At 33.1% G+C, this 13,478-nt stretch overlaps 1 protein-coding gene across 1 annotated transcript; it reads right to left on the reverse strand.

Moving 5' to 3' along the window:
• Positions 1-621: 621 nt before the first annotated feature.
• On the reverse strand, positions 622-1,717 carry LOC149556214 (14 kDa proline-rich protein DC2.15-like). The gene has a single exon (XM_089830340.1). It carries the CDS (start codon positions 1,484-1,486, stop codon positions 980-982), a length of 507 nt encoding a protein of 168 aa, XP_089686466.1. The 5' UTR covers positions 1,487-1,717; the 3' UTR covers positions 622-979.
• Positions 1,718-13,478: the final 11,761 nt, after the last annotated feature.

Consider the following 13,478-nt stretch of genomic DNA (forward strand, 5'->3'; position numbering starts at 1 on the left):
TCATTTGTAAACTCGGTTATGGGTCTAATCAAAATAAATAACCATTCCAATTAGTGAAAGTTTTATCTAATTCTAATTGCTTAAATTGTTAAACAGATAAGGATTACCCAAAAGGCAATGTAGAAGAATCTAAAATTATGTCAGGTATTAACATTATCAGATTTCCACAATCCATTTGTAAATAATTTGTCTTCTGGATTTGATTGTGCGCTTTTTTTACCATCAATGTTTCGGATCATACTACATGATCCATCATCGGGATGAGAAAGTGCAGGAATGATGGATCATGTAGTATGATCCGAAATGTTGATGGTAAAAAAAGCGCACACAATCAAATCCAGAAGACAAATTATTTATGTCAGGTATGTTAACGAAGAGTACAGTCACGCCTCACCTTAAAATAATAGGTGTGATGTAAAGATTTGAGAAGGTACGGATTATGAGGCTATTCCATTATTATTTTTTTCAGTGGTCATTGTCTGCTCATCCTCTTGCCAGGTTATTTTCACACGAGATGGGAAAAAAAACTCAAAATAAAAGTTAACTTGGTAAGAATGGGCGTCACTGAAAAGTTGCACTATATATATCAAAATGCAGAGTCTCCATAAATAAAAGTTGTCATTCTTAACAAATTCAAACCCATGTCTTGATAAAACAGAATGTATACACAAATCATTTTCATACGAAAGGTATTCAATACCCACATCCAATCACAAGCTAAAACCAAGAAGTCAGCCTGTAAAAAATTATAGTCAACATGAACAACAAGTTATTGCAAGGTACATCGAGTACCCATATTTGACGTACAACACAAAGGCACAAGGAATGATAGCGACAGCTTCAAACTAATATAGGACCTGAAATCATAAACCACCACCCAATTTGCAGACATGGGAAACCCTAAATGACACCAAAAAAAACACAAGTGAAGTGAAAAATAAGAGAGATCATATGACTTCCAAGGATTCCTAACCTTCCATTAGTTAAGAGGTGGGCATGTGAACCCAGGAGGAGGAGTTACACCGCACTGAATAAAAAGCTCCAGAGCAAGAGGCAAGATAATGTTGAGGTTCAAAAGCTTGATTCTTATGGTTGTGCACAAGCAGAGCGCCGCCTCAAGAGCCAAAACTCCTTGAATCAATGGGCAGCATTGATTCACAACTGGGTCTCCAAGACCCACATGAACAAGTCCACTAAGCACATCCACACATGCTCCCAACTTCAATGCATTCAATGGGCATCTCCCATTATTACCACCACCACCTCCGCCACCGCCGCCTCCTCCATTACCTCCATTACCTCCTCTTCCTCCATTGCCGCCACCTCCTCCACCACTACCTCCTCCTCCGCGACCACCACCAGATCCACCACTACCACCACCATAACCACTACCACCACCACTACAATTGGGGCTACAAGCTAAGGCAGGAGGCATACTTGAAATGCCCACAATCACCAAAATGAACAAAGCTGAAGCCTTACCCATTATTTCCAACCACAAACTCCACAACAAAACAACCTTCAAGAAGATGTACAAGAACCAAGCTTCTTGAAGACCAGTGTCCCTCAGCACTTGAGATCTGTGATGAAAAAATGATGAAGAGGGCTCATTTTTTTATAGGGTCACGGGTGATCTATTTTCTGAACTTCTCGGGTATTGAGAATAGTTTATGGCAAAACTTCAATGTGGGCACGTGAACCCTAATATGGGGAATCTCTACGTTGCTGTTTTAGGTTAAGTGAACTCATGTTGACGTAAGCTCTTTGTGGAAACAAGACAATAGTTAGTCATATATAACTTTGATTATTCTGTTCGCCCGTGACTGCATGGTTGGCATGCTTCTATTCTGCACACAGCCTTTTACGGAATCAGATATCTGTGTCGAAAGATGAGGGAAACTATCACAAACCCTTGTTTTATCCAATGCCCATGTCACATGGTGCACTCTTTGCTTACCGCTGATTAAAGTCATTATGGTGTTCATATTTAATCTTTTTCATTCGCCCAATCATCAGAAATGACAAAAGGCCCGTATAACTCATCTTTTTCACGCCCGGTTGATCATAGCTGTAAAAGCAGATGTTGATTTCTGTGGGTGGGAAACGTTGGGCGATTTTAACAACTCTTATGACTGTTTCAATACAACCAAAGGTTGGCGTTCCTTTTAGTATTCTGACTTTGTTGGCACTCAACGTTTATAGCTATGAGTTATAGTCTAGTTGCAGTACGTGCTCTAAGTTGAATATGTATGTATATTTGTCAGTATGTATATATGGAAAGCTTTGTAGGCTTCACGGAAATGGATGACTTAATTTATTGTTCTAAGCTTTTGGTTATAACCATATAAAATTGACTGGTACAGCTGCAGACAGGGAGCTTATTATGTATTGAAGTCCCAAACACATGGCTTTCAATATCTGTAGACATGTACATATGGATACGTTTGTAGGTTTCACTGAAATGGATGGCTTAGTTTATTGTTTTAAGCTTTTGGTAACCAAAAAAAAATTGATTGATGTAACTAGAGAAAGAGATTTTATGTGATTGATTGGTGTAATTATGAATCATAATTTCTATATTAAATTCTCAAACACTTTGGATTTTATTAATCAGAGAACCATCAAATACCACTCAAATGTACAAAGATAATGAGGTCTTTTGGTTCTGAAGTACAGCTATTGATTACATATCAAAGTGTAGGTACGGTGATTGACTATATATCAAAATGTGAGAATCTTTTTTCTAGTTCTCATATGAATTATGAATGTGTTTTTTAATTTAAGCATTTGTACAAACTGTGAGTGACATATCATAGAATGAGTAACACTTTGAACTTAGTTGATGCATCACTAAACTATTGATTTGAGCCAATTGGACTTACACCTAGCTCGGGACATTCATCCACATCGCTAATTTTAATTTTCAAATATTTTTGTTCTTCTTGTAAACTAAAATAATCAAATACATCTAAAACCTTCCACATTCGAATACAAAATAGTATCACATAATCCTAATGCTAGTTATGTTATTCCAAAACATTTACCATTTATATAATATTTTAACTTCTTCTTAAGCATGGAAAATATTTATTGTTTTTGTGAGGCTTTGTAAGTGTCAATATCTATATCTTGGAATTTGTGGTACTAGTGATAAGTTTTATCTCTATTATCCTTAATTTAAATTTAAATTCTTCAATTCAAATAATTAAAATTTATTATACTATTAATTATAAAACATTGACTCTAATAGTTACTAGAGTTACTAAATGAATTCTTAATGATGAATTAGTTTACGAATGCTATTGCACAATACAAAAATTGTTAATTTAGCCTTCTTCAAAGAAAAGAAAAAAAAGTTTTAGTAGTATGGCCATGAACCTATTAGAAATTAGAGATTGTTGGGACTTGGAGTATTGCAAGGATGTTGTATTATTGACATGTTTTGTCATTAATGTCAACACATGTTCTTTAGATGAAGAAAGACAAATTTTGCATATCATAAATCATTGATCAATTCAGTACAAGTGGTGGTTAACAAATTTCGATATGAGAGATTTCATCTATGTATAAGGAGCATAAACATCATGTTTATGTCTATTGAACTCTTTTTGATATTCTAGATGACTTGTAATTTCTTTGGTAAAGAATAATAGCATACTAGTGACAAGGAAAGTATGTTATGGGTAGTCATAGTATTTTTGTTTTAGCTTGATGACGAGTAGGAATTGGGAATTAATGTTAGTGAGCATAGACGATGTTAGAAGACTTGTTCATGTTCATGTGACCATCTAGGATTTCACCCCCAAGAAATAAATATTTTATCCTAGAGCATTTTAGTGTTAAATAACCCTCACAAGTAGGATGTTTTGAGAAACATTCTTAAAGATCACCAAGTAGATATGGTGGTGCTTAAAGAGAATGAGATGCCTAAAGATCGTGTGGAAAAAAATTTAGAACTTTACAAAAATTGTGCAGTGTTGGGAGGCAGTGTTGAAGGAGCTTCTAGAGGTATTGTGTTTTTTTGGAATCAAAATGTTATTTCTAGAATTCCTCTTTCTTATGATGTTAATATTATTAAGTTTTGATGTAAACACTCAAGTGATAACTTCATCTAGATCATTTCTAATATCTATGCCAAAAATAATAAGTCTTTGAGGAAGCTAATCTAGCATAGGATCTCAAATGACATATTTTTGTTAAAGCACTCAAATTTAATTTTCATGAGAGATTTTGATACTATGTTAACTGATAGGGATGCAAGATGTGTGAATTGATCTTCTGGATTTCATATCAAACAAAGCTCTTATAGATATATGGAACTCAAAGGCACAAAATTTACATGATCTAATAAAAATGTAGGGTGATTCAGGTCAAACTGGACCTAGAGATTTCATTACTCATGACTTAATTTAGAGATACTTTTGTTATCACAATGTATGATAAGAGGTTCTGAAAATTCTATCACAATATCCTTCAGTATATACTTCATCCACATGAACTGATTATAATTGTTTGTTGTTGCTACATACTTTTCTTCTACTATACTATAGGAAATACAATCTTATTTCTTACTTAGCCTAGAAACCAATATTCCTCCAATAAAAAATGTTCCTCCATTGGTGCTCTTTCTATTAGCTGTACTGCTTGCCTAATCTGTATCACATAAAGTAAAATCACTTGATAGGTCATGCCATAAACCAAAATCAAATATATGAATATTCTCTTTACTACTACATAATGTACCTCTCTAGGATCTGTTTGAAATCTTTCTATTATACCAAATATGTTTTCTATATTTGGTTTGGTGTGAGTCAGATATTACAAACCTCCAATCATAGATATGTACTTATTTTTTGCAACTATAGGTGTCTCATCTTTTCTAGATAACCTATAACCAATTATCATGAGTGTACATGCTTACAATTTTCTAAGCCAAGTCTTTCAAATACTTAGCTTTTGATTGATCTAATAAAATATTGCATCTCACTGATCATACTCATCTCAAATTCATTATTCATTTCATTAGAAAAATTGTCAATCGCTTCATCATTTCCTCCAAAGATTATGTCATATGCAAATATTATAATAATAAAAAATACATTCTTAATTTCTTTTAAATAAAAATTTCTATCTATCTTACCTCTAGATAATCCCAACTTTGACAAATATTTGTCCAATCTTGCATACCAAGTTCTAGGTGTTTTCTTTATACCATACAATGCTTTCTTTACTTTGCATACCATGTACTTTTCTTTTGTTAAAGGAAATTCTTCAAGATGCTCTATGTAGACTTCTTCATAAAGTTCTTTATTCAAAATCTCACTTTACATCCATATGATACACTTTGAACTTTCTACACATTGCATTAGCCAAGAAAATCCTTACTGCTTCAAGTCTAACGACAAGGGAAAATGTCTCTTCATAATCTATGCCATCTTGTTGTGAATATCCTTTGCATACCAATCTTTATTTATTCCTCACAACCTCACCTTGTTTATTCATCTTATTTTTGAAAAAAAACCATTTAGTTCCTATAGCATTCTCGTCTTTAGGTCTAGGAACTAATTTCCATGCCTCATTCTTCACAATCTAATCTAGTTCTTCATTTAGTTCTTGAATCTAATGATCATCCTTGCATGCCTCATCTGCACCGTATGGTTCAACTTGAGAAATCAAGTACAATTTTTCATGTACTATGTTTCTTGTCATAACTCTTTTTAATTTTTCAATGATCTGATCAGTAGGGTGATTCTTTGCCAAATTATTGTTTGGTGTAGGTTTTTTCATTTCAACTCTTACTTCTTCTCTAGGTTTAGATCTGGGTTCTTCTCTTTGTTCAATAGTTTGAACATCATTCTACAAATTATTGTTAGTCTCAAAGAATAATTCAATATTCTCTCTAATAGGTTTAGGATTATCTTCTTCATCATTAGAATTATAATCCAACATTCTCTTTTCAACTTCAAAATTCTCATCTACTTTTACATTTACACACTCCACAATAGTCTTAGTTCTTAGATTAAAACATCTATAAGCCTTACTTTTCAATGAATAACCAAGGAACATAGTTTCATCACTTCTTGTATCGAAGTTACTAATATCATCATCTATCTTTATATAACACTTACTTTCAAAAATTATGAACATTTCATTGAGGGTGCATGTCGTAACTATAATCTATGGGGAGTCTTTTTTGTATCTTTTCTTATCTGTACTATATTCATTGTGTATGCCACTATATTGACTTCTTCTCTCCAAAATATCTTGGATACATCACTTTCAAACATTATGGCTCTTTATTCATCTATAGTAGATTTATTATTTCTTTAAGAAATCCCATTTTACTCTGGAGTCTTAGGTGTTGATAGATATCTGTTGATGTCATTCACTTCACAAAAGGTGTCAAACTTTCTTGAGGTAAACTCTCCGCCTCTATCTAATCTCAAACATTTTATCTTTACTCCAGATTCAGTCTCAACTCTATTCTTAAACAACTTAAATTTTTCAAATGCCTCAGACTTTTCTTTAACAAATGTTACCCACATCATTCTAGTGAAATCATCCAAAAAAATCATAAAATACCTTTTACCATAGAATCCTCTTGTTCTGGTGGGACCACTCAAATCTGTATGAAATTGTTTGAATTTTCTATGGTAGTGAACTTCTTGCTAGGAAAGAAAAAATTCTTCTTCTTTTTCATAAAAACTAGAAGTATTTTTTGCACACAACATTAGTAGGCTTTACAATTATAGGTAAATATTTGACATTAAATGTACTACTAGCCTTCACAAATTATCAAAGTTTATATGAAAAATTATTCTATGTGATAACCAACTATTATCCACTCTTGCAACCAAATGTGTCATCTCTATATGATTTAGTTGAAAAACATTACCTCTAGATCTTGTACCAGTGCCACTCAACTTACCATCTTTTTCCTTGATACTACATGTCTTCTCTATGAACTGTAGCTAATAAGCTTTATCAATCAACTATCCAACACTCAATAGGTTCATCTTTAATTCATCAAAAAAATAGATGTCATTAGTGTTAGTATTTCCATCAAGTGTAATCAATCATATTCCGTTGATATGACAAGAAATATTGTTAAGAACTCTACAATTCCTCCATCATGATTACTTAATATAACAAACTTATTCATGTCTCTAGTCATAAAGTGCAAACAACCACTATCTATAATCCAATCTCATATCTTTTCAGGTGGATATATAAGAGGAGTATCTGACAAGGGAGTGGTGAATCAATTACTACTAAAATAAATCCCAGATCCCTTAGACGTCAATTAAAATCCAAACTCATAAAATTGATTATTGTTGATACTCAGTAAACATTCAAAAATTGTTGTAACTCGATTAATGCAGAGTGTATATTACTTTAGTAGATCTTAAGATATTATCAGTAATTACTTGCAAGCACGAAAGAAATAACATGAACACATAAGACACTGAGATTTAACATGGAAATCCAATTTGGGAAAAACCACCAAATGTAACTAGTTACTGTTTTTCACTCTTCTGAAGTGAGCCCTGTTAGGAGCCAATCTTGTTAAAGGTTACAAAAGACACTATTAGGTGTCACCCTATAAAAGGATTTAATCACCCTATTAGGAGTGACCTTGCAAGAGGTCTTGAAACAATTCAATAGAATTGTCACTTTGTTATAGGATTTACAAATGGTTGTTAAACCAACTCGGTTAAGATATTTTAGATCACTACTACAATAGTTAGAGAGTAAGAATAAAATGAGCTAATTTTGATGCAAATGAATTGCTGATTATAGATCTCTATTCTGGTTCATACTTGATCCTTCCTAATCGAATAACACTTTTCTACTCCATAAGGATATCTATTTATCCTTCAAGTTTGCTTCTTCTCTTCTTATCTCTTTCAATCAACTTATTCAACTTGCATATCATACACTTTGAAATCATAACTTGACCATTTACTTATACCTTTCAAATTGTCAAGTCAGCTCAAATAAAAATTAGAATAACCAATATTCATCACCTTAGTTGGCTAGAATCAATAGGTAAAATAATTAAGCTTTACATGCCAAAATAAGAAAATCCTTTGGTAGCCAACCCAACTTGGTAGAAATTGATTCTAAAACAATTTCCTTGTTAGTTTGTGGTGACTTATCAGGGAAGTACTATACATACTGCATAATTCCTAGCTAGGGTTTGAGGCTAGGCTAGGAATTGAGTGAGGGCTTGAAGATGGCAACCCCCAATATAGTTGGGATTGATAGGCAGTGGCTATTGGGAGTCCTCGAAAAAAAAAAATTGCACCCTATTTTATTGGGATTTTGGGCTGACATGTAATTATTAAATGTAACCCTAAAGTAGCAAAAATACTTGTATAAAAGGACTTAGGGTTAGGGATTGTTTCATAGTGGTGGCATGATTAGTTCTTGCGGTGGTATTGAGCTGTAAGGGATTACAGATTGTAATGAAGTTGTAATCATTGGATTGTAAAAAACATTGGACTTGCTATTTGGTAGACGTAGCCCAAGGTTTGGGTGAACCATGTTAAGTTTTGGTGTCTTTTTTTCTTTTCTATGTGATCTATTTTTTTTTGATATTGGTTATATTTGTATGTAATTGTTATTTATGTTTGTGGTTTAATCCTAACATTCTTGTGTTAACCAATAGAGGCTTGGTTAACACTGTGAACTTACAAAATCCCTTTGGTAATTGAGTGAACTCGGTTAACACTAACTCTGTTAAACTTTCCCTTCGTTAACCGAGTAAGCTCAGTTAACACTCTTTTCTACTTAACTTCCTTCAACACCTGAGTCACCTTGGTAGATACTACCTTTTGTTCAAAGTAAACTCAGGAACGTTTGGTAGACTAGGAAATTTGTCTTCATTGACCAAGTGAGCTTGGCATGCACTGACTGTCAACCAATATGACATTTGTGTAACATCAAAGACAACACACAATTAATCAATTGTATCCAACACTTTTCAACTTACTAAACTAGGGCTTTTTCTTCTCTAATTTCTTGATTAGGATTTTCTTCTTTTATAGCTACAAATCCTAATTCATCATCACATTTTCTTTGAAGTCTTTCTTCAAACTCATCATCTTAATTTGCATACAGACAATATCTAGGCCTTCTAGATTTGAAATTCTTCTTGTACTTTTTCTCTCTTTCAAGACACTTATAAGCATAATGACCAAATTCATTGCAAAATTCTCTTACCATCTGGTTCTCGTCTGATAAGCAAGGTAATTCCTTCTTCAATTTTATATCCTCCACAGACTTGGATCTACTACTACTAGCATAGTTACTAGTAGTGCTTGCACTTATTGATTAAGAAGGGTTAACACTTAATGCACTAAAGGCTATCTCCACTTTGAGAAAATATCCAGATTGCTTCAAGCTTTCTTTTGTTGCTTCCAATCTTCTAAGAAGTGTCTCTTTGGTAAACTCCTCAACATAGGGTATCACTAGCTCAATCATATGCGATGTTTTCTTGAATGGTGGTGTCAAAGTTTGCAAGACCTTTCAAATAACCTCATCTTCATTTTTAGATCCATTACAAGAAATAATACCTACAACAATTTTTGATATTCTACCAACATAGCTTCATAAAGATTCATCTTCCATCATTCTAACATCTTGAAACAAACATATCCAATTTTGTAAGCTAATTCTTTTAGCATGTACATCACATTTCAAATGTAGTTTCTAAAGACTTCTAAATTTTATGAGATGCATTTAAGGATTTTACCCGACTCTATTTTTTCTTGGGAAGAGCTAATAATGCTTCTTTGGCAAGCATATTGAACATAAACAAATCTCTTTTAGCTTCACTTCATTCCTCAAGTTTGCTTTCTTCCAAAATCTTCTTTCTATTCTTAGTCATTAGCCAATACCTTGGACCCATACATATAAAATGAGTCTTCATCTTCTCCTTTCAACTATCATAACTAACTTAAAATCAAATTTATGACTTTCTTTTTTGAAGTAACCTAACATTGATCTCCTTAAGCTATTAAGTGTTTTCTTCAAGGACATGGTGCTCTGATACCAATTGTTAGAAAGTAAAGCCCACCAAGATAACTAAGAGGGGGGTGTTCTTCAGTTAATCAACTATTAAAATATTTATCAACCTTATTAATTCTTAATCATGAGAACAATATAACCAGCAACCATAAAAAAATACACATACACAATAACACTAGATATTTAAACTAGGGAAACCCTTGATTAGAGGGAAAATCTCGATGGGGATAGTACCCAAAAAATGATCTACTAATAGAAAATTTACTTGTAAGAGCATGGACTCTATTAGGAGCAAATGAGATATGTTCAATACATATCAGTATCTATTAGGAGACTTTGAATCCCTGTTAGGAGATTCTAGCCCTATTAGGAATTGTGTGAACCCTAGTAGGAGTTGAATAAGGTAGATGGACCCACTATCCAAAAAAAATTCAATGGAAACAATATTGAACTCACTTTCCAACTACTCTCTATATTATTCCTTACATAATAATAGAAATGAATGATCTCCAACTCTGTTGTCCTCTTGACTAGACCAATCCTCTTCTAATCTCAATACCAAATCACCAGCTTCATATCCAAGTAATCTCTTGGATTGCTTACACATGTTTACCAACTAATCATATCACTTACTTAATTTACACTTCACATATATCTACTTAAATAATCTTGCTTTATACCATTTCCTCAAAATAATTCCTTGATTCGGGCTTTAGGCTTTCCCAATTATTTATAATAGGGCCTCATTAAGATATTATAATGATTTTACAATTACATGACATTGTTGTCTCACAGTGTTCACAAATTATGATGCATGTGATTGTTGACCTTGTGCACTCACTGATATCATCATCAAGCTATCTGCTATCACTATCTAACTATGATTATCATGATTCTATCCATGTAAAGAGATACAATCCAAATATCGGAAACCACTTATCAGGTACTTTATTTTCTTACTATATTTTTAAATTCATGACTAACTTTTTCATGTCTTCGACTCTCTATACACAAACTTGTCCACTTAATTAGGGAATGATATAGAATACATCCTTAACTATGCTTGACCTAATTATCAATACATAATCTATATGACCTTTTTCTCTATCTGTTATTTTGCCAGTCTACACAAAAACAATGCCACATTGACATCAATGAAACATATAGTCATGAATTGAACATGTCAACCATGTACACAATCTCTCTAATGCTTAGGATACTCCTCCAAAGTAATACCATTAGCATTCATGCCAAAAGAACCATCAATAGTCTCAATTATACGCATAACTCTAAAATTTACAAAATGTAACAATATTATTTCCAAAAATATTTTTCTATCTTCCTTCCAATTAGTGCAGTAATTTCTATTGAAGGGTCTTTGACAAATAATGGTCAAAGGACTATTGGTAAAAATGTGTTGAATGCAATATATGATTTCTCTGGATAAGTAACCCAACATGCATGAGGGTGAATATGTTGTGCAATGATATGAAAACTAGGGTTGGAGCATGAGTCTTAATCCCTCAAAGGGGGTTCTAAACATACTCATACAAGAGGATTTACATAATAATGGCTTAAGGAATTAATTGGCAAAAAAACACAAAGGTTCTTCCCAAAATTGTGTATGCACAACTGACATCATGAGTCATCTTGAACTAGTTATAACAATGTGAAAACACCCAATCCAAAAGGGTCTAATAGAAACCATATCAGATGCTTCACAACCACATAACTTTCCACATAAATTAAGAACCAATAAATTTGGGGACATATGTCATTGACCCAAATAATCTTTTGTAATAATTAATCCCACTCCTCATTACCAAAACAATACCTCTTTTAAGTGATTTTCATGATACATAAACATTGATCTACTAGTGAAATATATAGAAATGCAAGAAATAAGATGCAACATATAACCAACATTAATTGTTTCATTTTATTTCTAATTAAGAAATAAATGTAAGACTACTATGTACCATACTCTAAAAAGGAGAAAACACTAGGTGCTCAAAGCCAAATATCGACACCAAAAGAAGACTCCAAATAACAAGGTCACACACAATCAAGCTACACAAGGCCATATCAACTCAAGTGCAATAATATAGGGGCAACATATATGCATTAAATATCATTCCATAAAGAGAGACAACATAATCACAATTTCCAAGGCTTCCATTCACACAAACCACACATAAGTCAGTAAACATTCAAGTTTGAGAAAAACACACCAATAAAATGGTCTCTAATTCTCCTAAGATGGTCTTCTATAGGACTATCATCCATTACTAGAAGGTTCAAGGATCAAATAAAAATACTTCCTTAAACATATATTTTGATTTAAAAAGGAAGGAAAATGGTTCTGAACCTAGATAAAAGATAAAAGAAGCCAAACATCAGAGAAGCAAACTCTAACCCTAGTGGTTAGAGCCCCACCCAACACTTACAAAACATCAAAATAATCAAAACACACCATTTTCTTTGAATAGTTTAAACCATCCTTACCTAAAACTAGCATAAGTCTAAACTTTAAGCTACTAACCTTACTAACCAAAAAAAGTCTTACTACGCCAATAGCAGTGGGGGTTATTAGAGTTATCAGTGATCAAAAGCCAACTCAATAGCATTCAGGACATAGTAACATAATTTTAAAAACCAAAAATTAAATAGGTAACCACCATATAAATAAATAAAAGTCTCAAAAACACAAAAATGAGGAGCTGGGCCTAATTGATGTTCTCTGAGTCTTCATTAAGGTAATTGATCTCTTCACTTCTGTTCTTGATTTTTTTTGAACTCTTTATCTCATAACACTTTTCCTCCTTGGTTTGGCTCACCTTTCTCAAATTTCTCTTCCCATTGATCACCCCAAACACAACCTTTATCATCATTTCCTTCTACACCTTGAAAATCATGGAAACAACCACACCCAACTCAAGTTTAGTGATGGCCTTATTGAACTTATTGTTTAGCTCACCAATCTTCTCAATAATTCTAGTGAGACTTTTTTCATGATCCTTTTTGAAGTCTTCTAGTTGTCTTTGGACAGTAGTAGGGGAGAAAACTTATTCCCTAACCTTAGTTTTATCAAAGGACTTGAAGTATTCATCACCAAAAATCCCAAAGTCCATGACCATTTTTTGTTTCTTGGGGAATCTGGGTTTCCTCATTAGAATCCTCTACTTCCACTTTGAAATGTTCATCTTCAAAGGAGCCACACCCAACTTTCTCTAGTGTTTCCTCCACTTCTGTCTCTTTCACCTTATCCTCCACTTGCAAATTGTGAGAGTCCTCCTTTCTTTCTTCCTTATAGCTCTAACCTTTCTTATTTTTTAATCTTACAGATATTCTTCCCCAAGAACTAGTGTTCCCTTATAATTTTTGGAGTCTGTGGCTCTTTCCTCTACCTCAAACTTAGAAAATTCCTCCCCATAATTATTGTCTAT

The sequence above is a fragment of the Cupressus sempervirens genome, chromosome 5, assembly GCF_028749045.1.
Source record: "Cupressus sempervirens isolate cs-2001-9-10 chromosome 5, ASM2874904v1, whole genome shotgun sequence".
Lineage (NCBI taxonomy): Eukaryota > Viridiplantae > Streptophyta > Pinopsida > Cupressales > Cupressaceae > Cupressus > Cupressus sempervirens.